A 24027-nucleotide genomic window follows, 5' to 3' on the forward strand; every position below is an offset into this window, starting at 1 on the left:
TGCATTTCAGTGTATGAAATAAAAAGGCAGAATTCAAGCATTTAAATGCAGCCCATCTACCTGCAAAGACTCAAGTTCAGACCTTCAGGATTCTGCTTTTCTCCTATAGTGTCTGATGATAACAGAACCAAGAGATGTGTCTTTGTAATGCTTACACAGCTTTAAGTGCTTTGAAAGTCACTGGCTGTAGCAGGACAACCCAGAGCCATGAACTTAAGTTTTGGCATGTATCACAAATGTAGGTGATGGTGATTATCAAACATTCACTTAAAAAAACCAGTCATTTGCTTGTAATGTTTAAGTCTAAGCATGTATCCTCCAAATCCTTTGGAATCGCAAACTGCATCTGTCTGAAAAGAACCCCTGCAATTCATTTTAAATGTGTTAATTACATTGGAGAAGTAACCTTACACGTTCTGTGTCTCAGAAGAATGATGTGATGCCAGATCCACTGGCACTGGTGCCAAATAGCTTTGTTGGCACAGGATCATCTGGAAATATCAAAAGGAATGAGACACTGACAGTCACACCTCTTTTCAGCAAGATAATCTTGACTGTGGAATAAGGACTCTAAACTAGAACTCCCACTTTTTCTCCTCTCACAGGACAAAATGGAGAACGAAGTTGTAAGCGAGTCATATTCTCTCACTTCAGAACTGCGCCAGGTTATTCAGACCACAATATAGCTCCTACAATTTCCTACCACGTCTTGATGGAAAATGTATGTATAGGAGGATGAATGTTCTGGCTTGCCAGTCAGTCTGATCCCATCGTGGATTTTCTGCAGGGCTCCAACCTCTAACCTCTGCTATACTCTGCCCCTATCCTCTCAGGTGGATGGTACTGTTCTTCATGGTGGTGAGTGGAGACTATTCTGCTCTCTCTCTCTCTCTCCATTCTTCAGTTTGCAATAGCTTGTTCTCTTTGTTCACCAGCCCCATTACTCTATGACCGCTCTCATCAAATCAAATAAAAATGATCTCCATTAAATCCCTCAGATTTCTTCCCCGGAAGGTCTCAGGACCTCCACCTTTGACCTCTTCAATTATCTTTTTCAGCGGCTTGGAGACAGCTTCACTCCCAACTTTAAATCAAATCTTTCTGCAAGTGGTTCTTCCCCTCCCCTTTTTTCTTCTATTATTCTCCCCCTCAATGCATAAGGATTTAAATCAAAGGTAGTGCTCCTTAGCTGGGTTCCTCTCTCCCTCTATTTCTTCATAACTCAAAATTTACAGGTACCTCCCTCAAGCTTCTTCTTCCTTTCCTGGGTCTACTCTGCCACAGGCAGCATGTCTCTGCTCGGTTCTTCATTCACTACCAGGACGCATGTTTCTTTTTACTGGCAGCTTCAGGAGTCTCCTTGGACTCCAGTTCTGCCAGCAGACCGGTTTGCTTTTGTTCTCTCCCACTCCTTCCTTCCTCAGGGGTATCAGCTCAGGTTTCTGCGGGGATGGGATCTCTGTCCCTTCTCCTTATCTCCATTAACTTATCTTTCCGGGGCTAGAAATCAGTCTGTCCTCGGGGCTTGCCCCAGCCTCCACAGATCCTGAGGGTCTGGTGCGCTGGGCTTCTTCTTTGTGGGTTTTCCCCCTCCTGTAGCCTCCAATCAGGTTTTCTTGCTGGGGATGCCAAATACTGAACTCTCCTTGGCATCCTCCCTTTAAACTGCCAGCCTCTTGCTACCAGCCATTCAGATCCAGTTTCCCAAAGCATGGGTTCTTGTGCTCCTGGAATTGCTGGCAGCTATGCTCCCACAAACATCTGAGCCATGCTGCATGTCCGGTCCCAGTTGGGTAAGTTCCCCACCTGCAGGGCCGTTTCCACAGGAGTGTGGTAGGGGCTGTCCGTGACACACAACTGTCCTACAGATAAGCTGCAGGTGGTAAGGTAAGTATTCCTTGCATCTTTCATGAGAGAAAAGGGAAAGAGATGGACAGAAAAAAATACAAAAACAGGTAGAGTACCTGCTTGCATGAGCAGTATAACTTTCCTTCTCAGAACAGCAAGTCTTACAAGATACATCTGCAAGGACACTGGAGTTTATCCCAACATCTACACAGATGTTACCATCCTACTGCTTCAGGCCTACACACCCTGTAGCATTCAAGCTGTTAAATGTTTCATGCCAAGCTACATCACTCTCCCACATGCATACCTTTTTATGCCACGCATTGATAACATCATGTGTCAGGTTTGTACTTACAGAAAATGAAACTCACCGATTTGAGGAAAAATTGAATTTCATCCCTAGTCATTCCATTGATTTAGTAATTCCCACTCTACAGTCTGCTGGTATGGGTAAGAAGACACTCCCCCCTGTAGGGAATGTCTTACTGAAGACTACAGTGTAGGCAATGCACTCTCAAGCAGCACAACGCAGTGATACAAAAGGCAGTTCAAGTATTAGAAGCTGCAGAGCTGTGTAAGCTCGCCACTCTGCCCAGACTATGCAGCCCTGTTTCTCCACCCTAATTAGCCTGGGCAGAAGGTTATGTTAAGGCTGCTGCTAGTCCTGAAGCCAGCCTGTGTATTTCTACATAAAACAGCACTGAGCTCTGCAGACATACCAAAAGAGGCCAATTACCAATCTGAAGTTTTAAACATCACCAAACTCAGAAAACCTCTTCGAAATCCTAATACCATAACAGCCCTCAACAAACCCTAGGTAATGCAGGGAGGACAGGGGGGAAATCCTTGAAAATTTACCTTGAAAAGAGGCAAATAGACAATTTTGAATAAAGGCTTTTAATCTACATCATGGGTGTCAAACTCATCTCTACTCCCAGACCGGATCCAGGCCACAGGGATCAATCTGGACTGCAATAAAGCTCCTGGGCAGGATCCAGGTCTGGTGGCAGTAGTGGGCTGAGCAGCGGGAATTAACACAGCCATTTCTCACTTACCTGCCACTAACACATATGCCTATTAGGACTCTGTACCTGAGAATTCAACAGAAGGCCCCAGCCATGTATTCTTGGCCCTGTAAGAGCTCTGCAGGCTGGCTGACACCACTCCATGGGTTGGATATGGCCCTTAGAATGTGTTTGACACCCCCAGTATGTATAAAAAGATACTTAACCAGCTTCAACCCTGGTATTTTTCACTTTGAGATCTTCAGAAAGAGTGGCGCACACTTTGGTGTCAAATGAAGGACAAATCAGATGCACTTCCAGGCAGCTAACATTTTTTAACCAACTTTGACCTGTGCCCTGAGAAACGGCACTTGATACCCAACTGTTGGTCCACGAAAAGGTATCATGAAAAAACCTTTTCTCTCAGACATTTCTTGGCCCATAACAGCTACAACACTCCAGCCCTGCTTAAGCAACTCTACTACTCATGAAAAAGCTGACAGCTCTAAGGATCACAGTTCAGATCCAAAGGCGGATTTAGGTGTCCCAAATGTAACATAGGCATACTTAAGGAAACTAAGGTTCATGACTGCAACCCAAAAAACCCCTGTTCCTTTGGCCACTCAAACTTACTAAGCACCTCCCTCTGACCTGCAAATTTCAGAGGCACCTGCATGCATCTTTTCTGCATGCCCAGAACTGCCCCAGTCTGAGCAGATCAATACCTAGCTCCTGCTTAAGACTCACTGGGATCCAGAAAGTAGTAGCAGTGGTGTCTATGAATTCATCAGGAGGGTAAGCACCAGAGAGGGAAAAGAGCTTTCTACACAAAAACACAATGCTGATAAATGAACAATGTCAGCAAAGAAAATCAGGCTAGAAGTTAATCATCAGGAGTGAGGTTTTGAAAGAGTCTTTCCATAGAATGAAGGAGGACAATAGACGTAAATATGAGAGGGAGCTTCATCAGTTTATTAAACTGATTAAATGACACAGTTGACTGCAATAGCACTAGGCCTGATGTTGGATGCCTTTTCCAGTCCAATATTCCTATTAGTTTTACAGCTGGTATTTTAACCTCTTTGAAATTCCTAAATGGTCATTGTGAGAAAGAGTAACTAAGAGTGCTTGCTTTACCTTCTTGATACCATTCTTTAGTGTATATACACTTCTGTCCGATCAAATCTTTGCCTTTTTTTTAAATCTTTGCCACTTCTTTAAGTAGTTAATCCTTTTTAACATACTCACAAGGAAGCTGTGCTTTGATTTTAGTATTTGCTTGCCTTCCCATGGACCCCTCTATTTCCAATGGTTTTTGGAAGAAAAGTAAGGGCAACACTGGACCCCTGCTAAACCAAATGGGACAACTGACAGCCGACACCCAGGACAAAGCCAACCTGCTTAATGGGTACTTCGTGTTGGTTTTTCATCTACCCAAAGGGGCCGCCCTGCCTATCATGGCCAGCAGCTCCCCACTCCGCCTGCTTCTCTTGTTCCCCCTCCGGTCCCTCAGTCCCCACCGTCACGGTGATGCTTCTGTCTGTGCAGAGCACTCTAACTACCGTATTTTTCGGACCATAAGACGCACTTTTTTGCCCCCAAAAGTGGAGTGAAAACGAGGGTGCGTCTTATGGTCCGAAGGTGTGTGTCCCGGGGAGACGGGGCGGAGCTTGCCCGCGGAGGCGGCGGAGCCCGAGCGGGACACCCGCCGCTTGTTTATGCCGTGTCCCGGGAAGACGGGGTGGAGCTTGCCCGCAGAGGCGGCGGAGCCCGAGCGGGACATCCGCCGCTTGTTTACACTGGAAGCCGGCGCCCGTGCCGGTGCCCAGGAGCCGGCAATAAAAATGGCCGGCCGGAACAGACGGGGCAGGAGTCCGAAGGAGGGACTCGCTGCCGCGGAGACTGAGGCTCCAGGAGGGGAGCCTGCAGGCGGCTCCGCACCAGGCGGGAGCGCGGACCCGGCGGGGGGGGCTGTCCGCCCCGGCGGAGAGAGGGACAGCAGCAGCAGCCAGACCCAGGACCCCGAGCGGAGAGTGGCGGATTGACCCAGAGGAGCCCGTCATGGCAGGAGAGACACACATAGTCTCTCCTGCCATAAAAACTAGGTGCGTCTTATGGTCCGAAAAATACGGTAGTTGTTTCAGTAAGCATTGTGATTGGCTGCCGAGACAACGAATCAGAATGCGAAAAAAGCATTACAGACAGACAGACATACAGACTAAAGCTTTTATAATATTAGAATTATCAGAATGAATGCCTGTTCCATTCATCACTCACCTTAATGTTCAGTTTGCTTCTATAACCACAGCTGGGCACAAGCCTTTCCATAAAACTGTTCACATTGTTACCATAATCCATCTTCTTATGTGTACACTTAAAACAGTGTGTATAAAAAGCCATTATTTCTTCCACTATGCATTACACAGAATCCTCTACTGAACTTTATTTAGCTTTATGTTGTCCAACTGCATCACTTTGTTAGGTCCCTCTGGCATTCATTGATCTTTCTCTGATCTCAACTATACTAAACTGTTGCGTTATCTATAATTTTGGTACATAACTCATCTGAAACAAAAGCCCCTTCTTCCTCCATTTAAATGCACAGGCAGGATGTGAGACAAGTCTTTGCAGAGCCACAGCTCAACTGCAGCTAAAAAAGCCAAGGAAAAAGAAATCACACAAATCTCCATGATGAGGATTGGAAGGAACTCGTCTACGTCAGTGAGGACCAATTTCTGGCACATATGCCACAAATTAAGCCCCCAGTGCCATTCCAATCTTCAACCCCTAGGGCCCAACCCCTGATACCCTTCCCCAGCTGCTCAGCTTTTGGCTCCCTGCCCTCTTCTTTCTGCCAAATATGCTACTCTGGCCAATCTGCTGTGTGCCACACAGAGAGGCTGCCCATGCCACTTGTGGCATGTGTCCTGCAGGTTGGCCACCCCTGGTCTACACAATTTATCCTTTCAACTGATTAATTTAACAACGCTTAGGTTTCTAAGAAAGTGCCCAAGAAGTTATTGGAGCATAAGGAAGTCCATTTGCAAGCACCTGGAGGACGAAAAGCTGATCACAAGCAGCCAGCATGGATTTACTAACAATGAATCATGCCAAACAAATCTGATCTCCTCCTCTTACAAAGTAACTACTTAGGTGGATGAAGGGAATGCTAGGGACGTAGTCTATCTGGAGTTCAGCAAGGCTTTTGGCAAAGTTCCACATGACCTTCTACATGGGCTGCACAAAACTACTATAAAGTCGATACACAACTGCCTCAATAACTGCAAGCAAAGTGTAATTATAAATGGATCCATGTCAGAATGTCAAGAGGTTTTGAGCAGAGTCCCATATGGGTCTGTCCCAGCGCTGTTCAATATGTATATGAGGGATCTGAATGCTGACCTAGAAACCTTCTTGAGTAAATGTGTAGATAACATGAAACTGGGAAGGATTCTGAACATGCTAGAGCATGGAAGTGCAATTCAGAAGGATCCTGACATATTGGAAAACTGGGCTGGAGCTAACAGGACGAAGGTCAATAATGACAGGTGCAAGATGCTATTCCTCATGGAGAATAATCAAAAACAGAAGTACAAAATAGGTGACACCTCACTAGATGGCAGCACTACAGAGAAGGATCTGGGACTCTTGGTGTATCACAGACTTAATATACAAGTCTGCAGTGTGATGTAGCTGCACAAAAAGTGAATGAGGTTTTGGGATGCATCAACAGAAGCATTAGGTGCAAGACACAGGTAGTGACAGTGCCTCTCTACTTGGCACTGGTTAGGCCTCATCCAGAATATCGCGTGCAGTTTTGGGCTCCACATTTTAAAAAGGACATGGAAAAGTTACAGAGGGTTCAGAGGCAGTTGACAAAAATGACAAAGGGCTTGGAAGGCAAGCATTACAAAAATATGCTGTACAAAACAGACATGCTCAGCTTGTGGAAAAAGTACTTAAGGGGGACATGATAGCAGTCTTAAAATACTTGAACAGCTGCCATAAAGAAGATGGAAAACACCTTGTCTCTCTTTTTGCAGAGAACAGGACACATACTAATGGCCAAAAGTTGCAGCAAAGTAGGCTTAGATTGAATATCCTGAAAAAAATTCTTCACTGTTAGAACAGTGAGGCAATGAAACAGACCATCTAGAGATCAGGCCCAAGGACCACTCTACTCACATGCCTGATCCAGCACATGCAGCATCTTCCCAGGATGCTGGCCCAAACAAATGCCACAAGAGGCACAGCCCAAAATCGGCTCCAGCAAGTGCTGTAGCCAGCAGGTACATCAGGCACCGAGTAAGGGGCTGGTCCGGTGCAGCATCTGGGTCACCAGAGCAGTACAAGGGCCCCTTGAAGAAGAGCCACTGGTCAGAGGTGACCAGGAACGGTCAGAGATGATCTAGGTGTAGCCATGTCTGTGTTCTACTATGGGTATTCCTCATGCTTCTGCACTTTGCTGGTTGCCACAAGAAGCCAGGAGGAAATTCAACCCCTTCCCTCTCCTCTGCAAAGCTGCTACATGTGTCAGGGATACTTTTAAGTCTCCCTCACAGGCACTGGGTGCTGGCTGCATCCAAGGCTGGCGACTCTGACTGGGCTGTGCCAACACTTCTGCTGGGACCTAAACCCACAGGTTCCTGACTGGAGAGTCCTGCCCCACCGCTCAGGATTCAACCTATCGCTGTACATAGGGTCAGAAAGGAAGTTTACCCCAGGTTCAGATTGGGAAGGACTAAGGGGATTCTACCTTCCTCTGCAGCAGGGAGCCTGGGTGTATAGTAACAACGCTGGCAGCAGGACATTGTGCCTCCCCTTCCCCGTGGCAGGCGAGGGTGTACATGTGATGCCGCGCTGGGGATGATCACGCAGCTCTGCTGGAGGCCCCACACTAGATTTGTGCAGGGTGCTTTGGAAGAGGATGATTCTGCCTCAGACAGCTGGTGGGACTAGGGGCCCGACTGCATGTTCAAAGCAGAGCGGGACAATGACTGGCTGCAGAGATGCTTTGCCGGTCCAAGCGCTACGGCTGCGGTGCTGGCGCTCTTGACAGCTAGGCAGTCATTTTAGTCCTGGGATATCACTGCTCAGCACCTCTGGCTGCATCTCAGTTTATTGCACTTGACTGACCAATGGCACCATATACCTTAACATGTGACAGACCAATGGTGCCATATACATAATGTGCGACAGGAGCGCCCTTAGGTGACCTCCCGAGGGCCCTTGAGCCCCACCGCTCCCAGCTCTGTGACTCCACGCCTGCCCAGCCCCTAGGGCATGTGGGGGGAGAGCCCAGTAGGGGGTAGGGAGAGGGAGGTGCGCACGGCCCCACGGTTGCCCCGGAAACAGGCCCGCAGGCCCCGCCCCTCCCGTGACGCAAGGCAGGCCGCCCCCGCCGATGCTCACCACCATGGGGATGCCATAGCGCAGCGTAATATTCCGCCGCAGCCACGCCATGCTGCGGCCGGACCCTTCCACCTGCCAGCTCTTCCGGGTTAGGCGGTCCGTCACGTACACGAACCCGGCCCGGCACAACGGCCCCGAGCACCTCGGTTCCGGTGCGCCCGCAGTGCAGGGTGGGGCGGGGCCGGGCCTGGCGCATGCACTCTCCGCTCGCGCGGCGGGCAGGGGGCGGAGTCTGCGCGCTGTTCAGCCGCTAGGGGGCGGGCGGCGCCCGCGCGTGCCGGAGTGGTACCGTGGCGCTTGCTGCGCGTTAGGTGGCTGATACAGCTTGCTGGTGAGTCGCGCAGCACATTTAGGCCGGACACATGCCCAGCAATTACCCCGCGATAAAAATGACTGCCCCACTATATAAAAAGAGCCCAGCAGCTATTAAGTCAGTGCCCCAAAACGTGTAACGACTCATCCCTGGTCCCTGTCCGGGCTCCGCTGCAAGGGGAGCAGGGCCCTTTCATTTCCCCGGGGTCAAAAAAGCCAGCATGAGCGTCACGCCTGGCGCTGTCCGAGGCGGGCCACAGGTCAAAAACGGGTTGAGAAGCGCTGCTCTGTGGTTCAGTTGTTGCAGCTACGGCAGCTCGTGTTGCAGCGTTGTCCTGGCGTGGGGCTGCCTTTCAGCAACCATCGCCAGCACGTGGCTGCCTTGCTACGTGCGGAAGAGCCCCACCTCCCAGGTGGGACTGGCTGCGACAATCGCCTTTCCTGCCAGTGCTCCCCACTCTGTGACACCCACCTCTGCAGGGCCAGGTTTGAGGCATCTGACCCTTTCTCCCCTTTCTGAATCACCATAGAGCAGTGACCTTGATTTCCCAGGATGCACCAATACAGACGCAGGCTGCAAAGTAGGTACTGCCTTGCCATCGAGGTGACGCTGGCAGAACTAGGATGGTTTGGACAGGGATGATCCTGCCTCAGACAGGGTTGGACTCGATGGTCCCTGGAGATCCCTTCCAGCCCCGGCTTCTCTGCAGTTCTCTGAAATTTGCTCTGTACACAAACTTACCCACCTGATTTGTAACTTGGTAAAACAATTGCATTTCTGACCAATTACAAAACTGCAGTTTACCTCATAGTGCAGACTCAATGCTATAACTATTTACAGGCAAGGATCTTTGAGTAGATGTGACATCTTTTATTAGACCAACTGAGTAGTTGGGGAAAAGTTGTTAGCAAGCTTTCAGGTGCAATCCCCCTTCTTCAGGCATAGGGAGTCTCTGCTGTCTTCCCTTCTATGCCTTACTGAGAGAGACTAAGATAAAGTTACACTAAAACTCCGGATTCAAATATAAAAATATACCCAATCCATTCAGATTACATCCAGTCCTTCTCTCCTTAATAAATCAAACAAACCTCCCTCATGCTGGACAATTGGGACTGAAAGCTCTGAATCAGCGCTTTACAAATGGTTGTAAAATTCTGAAAAAGCTCAGATCTAGGCCTGCCATCCCATAATGAGGAAAGCCTCAGTCTTGGGACTGTGTTGATCCAGGCAGAGTTTTGTAGGTTATGCTCATCTTGAATTAAGTCTCACTTTTATCTTGAGACTTGCCTGTCTACATTTCATTTGGGCAAGACTGGGAAAAAGAGCTCCTGTTTAGAAAGAACATGCGTCTGGGCTCATGTTTAGAAAGAAAAAGGATAAAAGAAAAAAAGATTTGTGTGGTGCATTTGGCCCTGAATATAAACTCTTTCCTGTATCTGCCCAGACAAGGCATAACCACATTCTGAAATAAATCAATACAAAATATTTAATTTAAGCTCAACAAGCAAGTCGGACATTTTGCCTAATTCAGCTGCTACAACTGGATAATCTTAGTGTGCCTGGAGCTGTGAGAGCTGGAAGCTGCTAGTGGTACAGTAGTAGCTCTCTAAATTAGTTGAAGCTATTGATTAAATAAGGCCACTGAATATTTCACAGATTTTTCTGCTGCTTGATATAACTGTGACTAAGGTGTTTGAATGAAGTTGTTCTGCACACACTAATGATTTAAGCCATCTAGGATTGCTTCCCTTACATTTCTTTCTTTAGTTGTCTGTCTGCTCTGAAATTCTCAGCTTTTGCTTAGATTGGGGGTGTCAAAGATCCAGCCTGCAGGTCAGATCCAGCCCATGGAACCCTAGCACTGACCAATGCTGGCCCCAGCCCTGGCCCCGCTCATTGCATGCAGCACTTGCACCAGCTCAGCCCTGCATATAGGCTCTGGGTCCAGACTGGGCCCCCAGACTGTCCCTGCATGCCAGTGCAAGCACCATCTGCATTGCGTGCCCTGTACTGGCCCCATGTGCCACTTGCAACATGAGCTTTAGTTTAAGGCCAGTATTCAGGGCTGAACCAGGCACAAGTACACACTGCATGCAGCACATGAGACTGATCCAGGGCATACACTGTATGTGATATCCCACCAGACTGGCCTTGTACACTGGCTCCAGAACTAATTTTGACTAGGTCCACAGGGTCCATCCAGACTGGCCCTGTGGCTCAGTGAGTTCAATACTCTTAGGCTAGGACGAGCCCTAGCTTAGATTAGAAACTCTTTGGGGCAGGGACCACCTTGTTATTTTTTTTACAGCACCTTGCACAGTGAAGTTCTGATCCATAATAGAGCTCTGAGGCATTATCATAATGCTAGTAATAATAAAGCAACAATAGTCACTGATAACAATAGTAATATAGAGACAATTCACTGCTATTCTGTATTTCAGGAGACAAAGGAAATCTGAAGGCATCCAAGTATGGTACAATCAACAGTAAAGCTGTGGCCTATCTAATATTATTATTAGATAGCTGAGGCATATCTAATATTATTGACCACTGATAGAATGAAGGGCCTTCACTGAGGTCTGAACCTGTAATTTTGACCCAGGTAAAATTCCTGTTAGAAATCAAGGCAGTTTGCTGGAAGTTAAAGGCTCCTTTGGGGTTGGCAGAAAGAGAGAGAGAGAAAGTGAGTGATGTTGTCTATGTAACCCTGAGGCTGAGGAGGGCCTTGGTGCCACTAAATGGACAGATGGTTTGTCACAGAGAATCCCCTCAAGGAAATTCAAGAATCTCAAAGATGAAAGAAAGAGATGTTTCCTCCTACCCAGCATGTGCTCCACATGGGACCATTTCTGCCAAGCCTGCAATGATTCCTTAAGTAATTGCAGGGTGGGAGGGGGAGACTTGTTCAATACATAATGAAGAATATTCCTCTGAGAACTGTGATAGTGGCTACAGCTATCCTTGCAGTAATGACAACCCTATTGCATTCCCCAGTGAGACAGGGTGTCTGGTGAAATGAGGATTGTCCGCTTCAGCCTTGGTGACTTCGAAGGTCTGGCAGTCTGGAACCCGGACATGATTCTGCACTGTGCATACATGCTGTGTAATGAGCTCCAGGTGAAACATGTCGTGCCCATACATGTGGTTAATAATAACATCCCTCCAATTGTCTGTTTTATGCCATTGAAGAAGAAAGGAAGGTTATACATGTGTATGTGACACAGAATATTACACTTTTTCATTAAACTTTCCTTTGTGCTTTGTAGGAAACGTCCGATAGCAGGACTCGAGCATGGCAATGTGGCGTTCAAATGCAGAGCTGGAAAACTGTGCTCAAATACTGACTAGCTCACAGATGAAATTAATTTAGTTTCTCCCCAAGTCTCTTCTCCCCCACCGCCGGAAATCATTCCTGCAGTTTGGTAGAATTTGTGGTCTAACTTCAGGTTGAACCAGCAGAGGGTACTGCAGGTCAGGACCAAGATATGCTGATAAAAATGAAGCTCAGGAGCATGATGCAATGCGTAGGTGATGCAACATGAAAGGCTTTCTTAGAGTGATATCTTTTATTGAACCAACTATGCACCTGGCATAAAGTTAAAGTTAGACAAGCTTTTGAATGCAAGACATTCTTTGTCAGGTCTTTGGTCACAGGAAGCCTGGCACAGCATAGTGAGAAGCAACAGCTTATATTCAAAAGCTTGCCTGACTTTATCCCAACTATATAGTTGGTCCAATAAAAAGTATCGCCCTAACAAAGACTTGCCTCTTACATAATTTCTGGATCATCATGGCTACATCACTCTTACATTAGGCAATGCGACTAAAGACTGAGGTGCAGTTGCACAGGCTGGGGGAGGCAGAACTGGAAGATCAGAAAATGGCAGAGTTCAGAACTGTTGTGCAATGGGGGAAGAAACTTTCAAAGATCCCGCTTGCACTGTTCAATCCTGAAATCTGCATTGTTAGTCCCTCATTTGATGTTCAGAACTTGACCTTCCTCAGTCAAAGATCTAGTTAATGATATGAAAGGGATTTAAGTAGTTGGCCAAAGACAGCGTTAAACTATGTGCATGCAGGCCCAACAGGCTTTTGTAGGTAAACCACACTTGTCCCTGAGGGCAAAATGTCTCCTGGAACTTTCCACCAAAGCTCCTTTATTTGTGCAGCCCTCCAGCTCCAGCTGTTGCCAGTGTTTTTCCTTTTTATCCTACGCTGGTCAACACATGGGCAAGGAATAGAAATAATAGATTTGTAATTGTTACAGCTGCCCCAAAAATAAATATGGCCTCTTATTTTGGCAAAGTACAGAGCTTATTTCACATTAAGAACCACAAATACATCATTTCTCTTAATAATTACTTGTGCATTTGCACACAACCCTTAACACCTAATGCAAATGCCACACATCCAATTGAATTGTCCAAAGGCATTGGAAAAACAGCAGCTCTTCCCAGGATCATGATTGTGGTGTGTCTGCTACAACAGCAATGGAATTCACTGTATGTCAATGGGTATGTCTAGATGAGCGCACACGTCCAGCTTGAGCCAGATCATAGACATGTTTCTAGCTCTACAAACTGAACATACTGCACCTGCAGTTGTGTGCTGAACTGCTATTTTGCAGTGCAGTGGTGTTTTTTGACACTGGGAAATCCTGGTGTCAAAAAAACACCAGAAAAAAGCAGGGTGGCACTCATGGCGGCAGTGTGCTCCACCTGAAACTGGAGCGTGGCCTGCCCATGCCATGCTCCAGTTGTTGGCCAGGCTCCGTGCATCTGGATCACTGCCACTAGAGCCCCAGGAGACCCCCAGAACCCCAGGTGCTGGCCCCAGCTTCCTCTACTCAGCCCAGGACAACTTGCTATGTTCCACAAATATGTATCACTGTTAGTTGCTCAGGGGAATACTTGTTCCTGCTCGTGGGGACATGCCCAATGGGTTTGAAAAAGATCAGTTAAAATTGGAAGGCTGACCAGTCTCTTACAAAGCATTTCAATGAGAAGTCAGACCAGCATCTTCTGAACACCTGGACAGTATCACAGCAATGCCAAATCATTATTTCCCTGCTTCACTTCATCAGCTAATTAAAATGCCAAGTGTGACACTTGGAAGACATTGACACAGAGGGATGGAGTAGGGATGAGGCTGCTGAAAGGAAAAGGCTGCCAGCTTGGGGCAATAAGCTGATATGCTTGAAAGGAGTAGGAGGCTCCGAAGCTGCTCGTCAGACCATGGAAGCCAGGAGGATGGTGTGGCAGCATCCACCATAATTTACAGACCCCAAGAAGTTAATCTAAATTTCAATTGGAGAATGTAGTGTCCCATATGTAGGGCCCCAAACAAATCTAGCACCTGACAAAGCAAAGAAGAGAGTACTAATAAGTAACAGCATGACAGGAAGTTACTATGCCAGAGCTAAATTTTGCCCCTCATCTTATGTGCCTGCTAAATGCCATATCCCTCAGTGGAACTATATAAAATTACAGTGGAAGGGTCTTGAATCACTAAGGGAACATTAACCACAAGAAACAGTGCTGCAATTCACTGAATGAATTGAAGTAGTCCTCTCTCTTAGCCAAGTCAGGAACGTGGTGGAAGTGCAGAACTCTTAATTTTCCTGAACAAAGCATGGATTATGATACATACTACACTGAAAAGCAATGCTAAGTGTTATTTTGATTTTGTGGTCACCACATTATCCTAGAAATAGTTCCTAGTCTAATTGAATGATTGAACCGATTTGCAGATTATAAACACTAAGGTAGAGAGGGAGAAAATTGGGAACTGCTAAACAGCATCACTAGAAGTGATGGGTTGAAAGTGAGCACAAGAAAAACTTAGTCTGAATAGCAAAAGCACTGACAACAAGACAGATTGAATAGTGCCCATGGGAAATGATAGAAGTCACTTTGCTTGGGTTCTTTAAACCAGACAATCCCCTGGTGATCATCCTGTAGGAAACAATGCTGCCATACCTTGGATGGCTTATACATCCATCTCTAGTATTAGCAATTCTTTAGCAGACTAATGTCTTGAAACTGCATGGTCATTGAGGTACTTACTGTAAATGCTACACATCTGCTTGGCTGGAACTGTTGTCCTCACAAGCGCTGCTGTTTCTAGAACTTGCCAACTATGCAAAGGCAATATGGACCTGATTTTCAGAATCCTTCAGCACTCACCACCCCAATGGAAAATAGTGAGAGGTACACATCCTCAGCACCTCTGAAACCAGCCTCTCTGTGTCACTTTTCACTGTACAGTACTGTCCCAACACACTGGCACAAAATTCAGGAAATAACAGGCTGTAAAAGCAGAGTTGTTTCTTTCTATGTCCTCTAAGTGTTTGAGAACTCCAAGTTTCTCCATTCTTGAATTCCGTATAGAGAAATGGCCAGGTGCCTCCCAAAAGAAAAGTCTCCCCAGATCAGAAGAACTGGCATTATTGAAATGCTATTGAGAGAAGATTCTGTTTACAACTTAACTCTTTTCTTCTTTCCTGGACTCTCCCTAAAGGAAACGTATGTTTGCACAAATCACAAATATTATTATTCTAGCATTAGTTTAACCTCACCTTTAACTCCCACTATCTCATCTGTGCCGGTCTAGATCCTCTGTAAGAGAAATCACCTGCAGCTGCTGGTGCCCAAGTGCAGTGATAGTTCCTCCCCCTATCTGAAAGGGGAATCTCAAGGTATTTAGGTCCCAACATTAAAGTTATAGAATTTAAAAAATAAATAATGGGACAAGGGGCAATGAAACATATTCTATTCCCTCTACCCACTTCCAAATATCTCCATGTACTTCAGTGAAAATTGCTTGTCTTCAAAACTCCACCCAGTGTTAGGAACCCAAAAAAGCAGCAGCAAGGCATACAGGAAAAACAGAAAGTGAAAGCAATTAGAAACAGAAAGTGACACACCAACCAGCCTAATTTCACTCTCTGAAAGGTAAGGATAGTGCCCACAACAAACAAACTTCACCATAGAAGAACAGTAAATTAGATTTTAAAAACTCCATCAGTTTTAATAATCTAAAATGCTGTTAATTACACAGATAAAGCTATTATTAATATACTTCTTATTTCCACAGTGTCCCTTTATTCTTGTTGATTGATGGTGGTCTGTCGTCTTGGACAGAGAGTGGAGGTCAGCAGCTCTCTTGAGGACAGTAACACATTCTGAGCTACAAATCAGCCAAAGAAAAGTTTTGTTTTTCTTCCCCCTCATTACAGAAAAGCCCCTCCAAATTCCTCTTTTTATAATGCTAGCCGCTTGCACCAAAGGAAAGTCCCAAGACCTCAAACATGTGTCCTATCCCCAGGACTTGAATTGAGGAGGAACGCAGCTTGCCTGGATGAAAATGCAGCCGTTTATTAATGTTATTTCATTAAATATTTAAAGAGAGTGCTTCCCTAGTGAAATGTTTGCCACTGGAGACCTGATTCTACTGTGGATGTCTGGTACAATGTTTTATTCTAAGCTCAGACACAAGATGGAAGGATAGGGTGATGGCTCATTGTCATCAGGTCAGGCATTGTTTGTTATTAGTGTAACTACATTTTCCCCCCTCCAAACAAAAGCTCTAGGAGAACCTCCACTTGCTTTCCTCCAGGGCAGGACCTAAAGACATGTTTTAAAAGTGCCTGCACGTAACAAAATGCTGGTTGCTCGCAGAAACCCTGGGAACTTCAGAGAAATGGAGATTGCACTCCTGATTTTCAGCAGCAATACCAGTGATGGTAGGGGAACAGGGGATGTAGTGCTGCATTGTGTAATGATGTTTCTGGGCAGCAACTCCAGCAGCTTCAGAATAATGGAGAGTATAATACCAATCTTAACAAGCTTCACAGAGACGGTGGTGCTGGATCTAGGCACCCACCTGGGGAACCCCATGGTAACAGAGAATGGCTACACCAGAAGCTTCAGAATAATCTATAATGCAGCACTGACTGGGTAGTAGCTGTGGGCAGCCAAGTTTAATAAAGAATGTGACTTTGGTTCTGGGCAAAAGCACTAGGAACTGCAGCACTTTGTACACATTATGAAAAAATTAAAGGCATGTCTTAAAGGTTTCTTTGTACAAATGTGCAACACTGCCCAGGGAGAGCAGAGTTTGATTATGCTCCAAGGACTGAATTTCTACCTATCAAAACCCCCTAGAGTCCCCTGCCCCAACAAGAATCCAGCAGCTCTTCCTAACAATAGCCCCAGGCTCTTCACAGGGCTCTCAGTACTCTATAATCTCTGGGTACGTGCATACACACATGCACTTGCACACACATTTGTGTGTGTGCACAGAATAAACAAAGGTCTCATATGTACTGACATCATGTACATCAGCGACGATGGAACATAACACTTGCAAACTCCAAAGCACAAGACTTTCTCAACTTTAGCTACAGGAATACTGCATAAACTGGGTGAGAGTAGCAGGATCCTATTCTCACTTTGGTTACTAAACAAAGTAGTCACCCGTACTGAGGGCTGGTTCTTCACAGATGCTAAACACCGACAGAAGCTCCTGCTGCACAGCTCTTAAAAAACGGGCTCTAAGACAATGCATTACAGACACTTGATCACAGTCTTTTATCTTTCTCTTCCGTATAGCCAATAGCAGCTGCTCGTGGTAAAAAAGCGACCTGGATTCTCATTCTCCACCCTACTATACTCTCTAATCAAAACTCATGGTTCAGAGATTGAATAAAGGAATGAGCACACTTGTTCTGTTCTCCTACCCACCCCCACCCCAACCACCGAAACCATCACAGGGGCTTCAGACATCTGTGGGCCAATGCTGGAGAAGCTGATTGACCAGCCTCATGCTTCTTCCATCCCAAATGACTGAAATACAATGGTGCTGGGTAACAGGAGATACCATAGAGCTCTGTATGGCACAGGCTACTCAGTGCTTCTTGATGGTTCCCAAGCTGCTTTCCAATTAAAGACAGCCTTTGAATGGGGAAGGGGTGTAAACAGATGTACACTCTTTGGATTCATTCTCCATCTAGATAGATTGTATCTTTTTCAGTGCTTTTTCACTTTTTCATTTACCTTAAAATGTAGGCTGGGTAAGTGGCTGCCTAGGAAGCTACATTTGAGTCCATGACTAGGAAAAAAGGCTGCAGGAAATAGTGATTTACCCAGGAGAGTCTCTCTTATTACCCTCTTGGATCCAGAAATCCATCCCCAGTGTACAGCATAGCTGATTACCTAGTCAGAAAACAAATTTCTTGGGCCCATATGAGGGAAGGGAGAGAGGAACCCAGAGATATGAAAGTGCTGAGCTAGGGAGGAAAATTAAAATCCTTTTGCCTAAGAGCACCAATGTACCTAAGGTCACCCCTGAGCCTACTGAGTAGCTGCCTCTGAGCATTAGCTCCATGCCTTTTCTGATCCAAGCAAAAGCCACTGCTACACATTCATTTTCCAAGGTAATTTTGTTATTGTTGTTGAGGGCAGGAAAGTCCTTTGAGCTCTTATTAAATTCCAATACAGAAAACTGGTGATCGTGGAACAGCAGCATGTTTCATTTGTTGTTCAAATGATTTAGAAACCTGGTAAAAAAGGGGAAATTGGTTGGAGCTTGTTGCTGGTCTTGGAGATGAGAAAGTCAAGCTCAGGCTCTGCTTCCTTTGTTTGGTAGAGACAGGAGGTACGTGGTGGAGGAAGGACAACCTCAGTGGAACTGGAGAGGAGGTTTACAGGCAGGAGAGAGAAGATAAAAGAATAAAAACAGTTCCAGCCAGGGAACTTCACAGTATGGTGCCTCCCAATAGTCCCCTTAAATCCATCCTTTCATGCCTCAGAGTCTGCAGTTCTCTGTGGATCAAAGAATCCCGGGAGCCACCACAGTGTTCAGCACAATACTGGGGCTGAAAGTCATTTTGCCAAGGAACCACAGTGGCAGCCCTCAGAGAAAGGAACAAGCGTTCATTGTCTCATTAAATGGGGTTTCCTCAATAGTTTTGGGAGAAGGAAAAGATAGAAGGCATGAGAAAGGGTAGGTAAGAATGAATTTGAAGAGACCCAGAAAGAGTGGGGTGGGGAGGGAGAAGAGAGAGGGGGAGAGAGAGAGGGGAAATGGCATTTGAGGGCACAACTTAGACCCGTGTATGTCTACAGGTTCTTGAGGTGCCTGAGGCTGAGGCAGCTGCAGAAGTGGATGGGGACTCCTCATCTGTTGTGTCTCCCTGCTCTTCCTTGTGGAGACCGAGGCTGATATGGCTCTGCAAGGCTGCAGGGGTCAGCCACTCCTTTGGGAGGCAACTCTGGAGAAAGGGGATGCATGAGCTGAAATAAGCCAGGCGGTTCACCCAACGGGGTATCTCCTTCCCACACAGGATCTGTGGAGCAAAGCAGAAAAAGAATAAGTTTACTAGTACTAAAACATGTATTGTGCTTCTGTTAAAAAGATCTCCCCCACCTCCTTACCAGTCTGGATTCCTGATTGCTCAAAATATTCTTATTTCATTCCATAGACATACCTTTTGATATCAGACCCAACCTTAAATTCCACCAAGATAGTCTGTGTGTTATGATAGCCTTGGCAAATACACAGGTTTTTATGGTCAGCCCCTCTTGTTCTTCAATCAGCGTGCCTGAGGAAGGTGGGGGAACCTACTCGCAGCCGTGCATTGCCTCAGATACTTTGAAGCCTTGTTCTTTAGGTTTATGGATCAAAAGGGTTGTTAGCTCCTAGAATAGGGGTGAAGGTATTTGAATTCCATTTTCAATGTGTAACGTTTTCAAGAGATTTAGACTGATGTTGAGCCAAGCTTGATTAATCTGTGATTTGGCCCAGACCAGGTGGATAGCAACTCAGGAAAAATTATTCCCTCCGATCACCACTCTGTACAATGCTGGTACAGTCAAGTGGACTAAACCACAAAGTAGATTTGTACTACAGCACCTTTGAATGCTTTTCTCCACTTTCCCAGGATGGTAGTTCTTAAAATAAATCACTGAAATAGGAAATAGAAAACAGCAAACACAAATGTCTTGTTTCGTGCATATAGTATGTGTGGGTCATTGTTTTGTGTATATTCTTGTGGCTCATGTACTCCTACGGTTTATTTCTCTAATTATATAATTTCTAATATGATGGGATGGGAAGGCTCAGAGGATGGTTAGCATGATAAGCATCTTTTCTATAGCATTCAAATTTGATAAATTTATATTCAGTACACATTAGCATTTGGTAGCCTCTAAGTCAGTCTAGTTCTGACTGGAGACAGAAGTCCTCACCACAATAAACATTGCATTTGATAGGCAAAGAAGTGGCATTTTAAGACAGTCATTTAAGGGGAAACCAGGTGACTTCAGAGGCATCAGGATTTCACCCCTAAAATGTATTAAGTTTCATTAACAAGTACAGATCCACACCAACACACAGGAAATATGGCCACTGTGCCAAGGTGCTTGCAGTCTAAAGTAGGCACAGAGGCAAAATACTACTCCCAACCCTGGAAGCGTTCCCTGCCTACAGCCAAGCCAAAGCATGCTGCCTTAGCAATATGGGAGAAGCTTCCAAATGTGGTGCCCCTCCTGTATCTTCTATATGGATAAACAGATTCCTGGCTGTAGGGTTGTCTATACAGTACCTTACCCAAGTGCAGATTTCCCAACTCCCCCTCCCTCCAGTCTGAAAATCTGTCTAATGAACTGAGTAAACACCCAAATATATTACTGACCTTATACACTTCATCCTCACACAAAACAATTTCACTTTTAATAACCAACACTTCCTCCAGATGATGGGAACAGCTATGGGCACTAACATGGCCCCTCTGTATGCCAACATTTATATAAGCCACTTGGAAGAATTCCTGAAGGACTGCACCATCAAACCCTTGCTGTACTTAAGATCAAATGATGAAGATGTCATCAATATGACTGAAAGCCTGCAATTTCTGATTGAGTTCCACCAGAAATACAACAATCATCATCCCTTCATCCAATTATCTCTTGAATACTCCAGCACCAACATCTCCTTTGTAGCCATGATGATCAGTATCCAAAATGGTAAAATACAGACCACGTTATACAAGAAACTCACAGATCAACACACATATTTGCACAGAACCAGCAATCACCCTAAACACACCAACAAAGCTGTAATATACAACCAAGCCCTCAGATACCATCAGATTTGCACTGAGAACACCTGGGATTGCCACCTCACCAATCTTAAAAGGGCTTTCACCCAACAAGGACACTCCTCCAGAGAGATAGACTGCATGTTTGAAAGAGCCACCTGGATACCACATGAAGAGCTGCTGCAGTACAGAAGAGAAACCTGCACAAATCACACACAGCTAGTTATAATCTATCACCCCTCCCTTGAACCCATATGGAAAATCCTCAATCAACTGCAACCCATACTAGAAGGAGACCCAGTTCTTAAAGAGATCTTCTCAGAACCACCCATCCTAGCCTTCAAACAAGCACCAAATCTCACTAACCTTATCACCAGAAGTAAACTTCCTGTGTCTCAGAACACACCAAATGGATCCAGACAATGCCATGACAAGAAATGCAAAACCTGCCAACACCTCTCCACCACCCCCACAATCACTACACCCCACAACAGAGCCATCAGCATTCCCGGATCTTACAGCTGCACCTCCAGAAATGTAATATATCTCATCCAATGCACCAAATGCCCTGATGGAATATATGTAGGAGAGACCAAACAACAACTGCGCACCAAAATGAACACACACCGAAAATCTATCAAGGACAAAAATACCCAATTACCTATGGGGGCACATTTCTTGCAAGAAAACCACTCCCTCTCCAATCTCTCATTTCTAATCCTCAAAGGAAACTTCACTTCATCAATCTCCTGGATACAAAAGAATCATGGACTTAGCACAGACATTGGATTTATGACACATTAAAACCTGCCTGACATCTGACTCCCCAGGTACCTCTCCACTACTTACCTGCTACTTTCATCCCCCCCATGCCCTGCTACTGTAAGGTTGTTAAAACACACTCAAGAGATCCCAGGAAGAGGGCCATGCACCCCACTACAGAGGAAGGTAAGACCCCACAAAGTCCATATCAATCTAACCATGGATAATATCCCTTCTGACCCCAAATATGGCAATCAGTCTGACCCTGAGCAGAGGGGCACAACCCTCTAACCAGATATCTCCAGAGCAGCCCACGCCCTTTCCAAGAAGCAAAATGGGCACAAGGAAATGAATAGAAATCTCTGGGCTGGAGACTTCATTAGGATATCAAGATAAGACAAATGACATCAATGCATTTTTTATTAGGAATTTTAATTATTTTGACATGTAACACACACTAGTTTAAAGTTGAGAGATACATTTAAAGTTGAGAGATAAGTGTATAAAAACAAAGACATTGGTTAGGAAGTGAATAGGACCAAGCTCTTTCAATAACTTACTTTGCTACTAAAAAATACTAGAAAACATCCACCCTCTTCCTCAGAAAACTACAGCTTGGCAGTAGTCATTTCTGACCTCAACAACGTGTTCTCTTTTGTTTACCTCAGACAAAATCATACAAATGATGTAGTAGTTTCTGACACATTAATTTTGACAACCGCTTAGCAACTGAAGAGTCATAGATATAGCTCCCTTCCAAAAACTCAGTTGTTATTACTATGACTTCTCATATACCATCACCCCCACAGCAAGGGTTTAGGAATAGTTGATAGGAAGGAACCTGCCCACAGGTGATCCATGAACCATGGGAACAAATTCTCTCAGCAGGCACTTCCAGTTCTTTTAGCTGTATCCACAATGTTAACACAATGCATATTAAACATATTAAGCTCAGCCCTATTTAAAAGCAAATCTTGTACCCATCTATGTCTTTCAGTCTTTACCATTACTACCAAATGCAGGCACAGTTACCTTCATCCTCAATGGGACTCAGGGAGAATGCCTTCTCCATTTTCAGCAGTTCAGGCATTGCCTTTGGAGAAAGTGAATATACAAAATAAAGGAGACTTTTTTGAGTGTCTGTGGATTTAGTTCTGGTAAAAAGTGCTAGATTGAATATCCTAAGGGACTCAAAAAATACTGTTCACACAATAGAAAGAGAAGTGGAGTTTTAGAATTTAGCACTAGAAGCAGAGTAGCATGAGGGTGGTGTGGAGTGGCATTGCTGTTTTGGGGCACTTGTACACATGACAGAGGTTTAGTCCTTAGGGTTGCATTCTATACCCCGGTAAATTGAAAACACTACATCCCAATGTAGTTTAGTTTGCAATGATGCAAACTGATTTAACTCCCAAAACTCCTGCACATGTACAGCGTGACACCATTAAGCCAACAAAGTGCCATTTTTGTCATGTGTACATGGTAATGGTGTCACATGTACAAGCACTCTTAAAGTTCAATTCCCTTCTCTTTGGAGATCAAAGACCTGTTCATGGCTGTGTAGAAATGATGTTAGGGGCTTTGCCTTTTGCTTTTATTAGCTTTTTTTTTTTTTAACAGACTGAATCAATAAACCAAAGAGGGACTCCAAAAAGTACTTAAGGACACATGGGCACCTTGCCATCAATCACCAAAGGAGCTTGAGTGCAATGATGAAATCTTACGAGGTTCCTCTTTCCTAAGAGATATGCTATGCTCGTTCTTCAATGTAGATGCAGTCTGGTTGCTATTCTATGGCAGAATATGATTCTCAGCATTTTATGAAGAAGGCCACTCAGATGCTACAGCTTCTGAGGTTTGAGCTTTCCTTTTAACAGTGTGTTGTGGTTGAAGCAGTTGTATTTAACACTTCAGAAGTAATGAAGAAAAACTTGTTTCTACTGTGGTTAAACCAATGGAACTTCATGAATGAAGAAGAATTCAAATTCCATCTAGAGCCATAAAAACTTTACTTGCCATAACTCTCCAGGCCAAATATTAAGTCTAAAACTACACCATGGATGCTACTAGATGTGAGGGGGGAAAAAACAAAATAAAACAAAACCACCCTGTACTAGAAACAGCAGTGTGTTACTTCAACCCCGCTCTGTGGTGCCTGCATAGATTGGGCACTTCAGTGGGGTTTTTTGGTACTTTTAGTTGTGTGTGGATTTTGCAATATAGAAGTAAGGCCATTTCTTTTACCTTTAACCTCAACACGTAGAATTGGACACAGCACGTACTAGACGGGTGAAGGGAGAAGTGCTGCGTAAGGGCTACTGATAAGATATGAAACTAGCTGAATCCGGTCAACAAGGAACCTTGAAAGAGGTACAAGGACTGTTCTTCTAGTGAAGCAGACTACTTGGCAAGAGTATATAGAGCATGCAGTCACAAGGGTTAAACTTCGGCGTTCACGTACACAGTGCCACCTGATTGGATAGAGTAGCAGTTTAGTTAGTAAATGATTGGGTATTTTCGCAAGCATGAGCTAATGCTAATGTACTAACTAAGGTATAAAAGAAAATTATATCTAATAGGAGGCACCT

General features: G+C 45.1%; 3 protein-coding genes across 3 annotated transcripts in view; 1 reads left to right on the plus strand and 2 right to left on the minus strand.

The window, feature by feature from the left end:
• Positions 1-8443, minus strand: part of COX16 (cytochrome c oxidase assembly factor COX16) — an 81449-nt gene extending 73006 nt beyond the window's left edge. The window contains exon 1 of the mRNA XM_090033252.1: positions 8265-8443. Within this exon, the coding sequence (XP_089889378.1) occupies positions 8265-8315 (51 nt within the window). The 5' untranslated portion in view covers positions 8316-8443. The remainder of the gene's footprint in view (positions 1-8264) is intronic.
• Positions 8444-15605: 7162 nt separating this feature from the next.
• DESI2 (desumoylating isopeptidase 2) overlaps positions 15606-24027 on the minus strand; it is an 88165-nt gene continuing 79743 nt past the window's right edge. The window contains exon 5 of the mRNA XM_090033249.1: positions 15606-18925. Coding sequence (XP_089889375.1) covers positions 18683-18925 — 243 coding nt within the window. The 3' untranslated portion in view covers positions 15606-18682. The remainder of the gene's footprint in view (positions 18926-24027) is intronic.
• Positions 20333-21534, plus strand: LOC149871794 (uncharacterized). The gene has a single exon (XM_090034962.1). It carries the CDS (start codon positions 20333-20335, stop codon positions 21479-21481), a length of 1149 nt encoding a protein of 382 aa, XP_089891088.1. The 3' UTR covers positions 21482-21534.

The sequence above is a fragment of the Crocodylus siamensis genome, chromosome 2 (assembly GCF_052110815.1).
Source record: "Crocodylus siamensis isolate JL-2025a chromosome 2, ASM5211081v1, whole genome shotgun sequence".
NCBI lineage: Eukaryota > Metazoa > Chordata > Crocodylia > Crocodylidae > Crocodylus > Crocodylus siamensis.

Excerpts from the sequence above, each read along its gene's own strand:
- LOC149871794 (XM_090034962.1), top strand. The coding sequence starts at position 20,333 with ATGATGGGAACAGCTATGGGCACTAACATGGCCCCTCTGTATGCCAAC.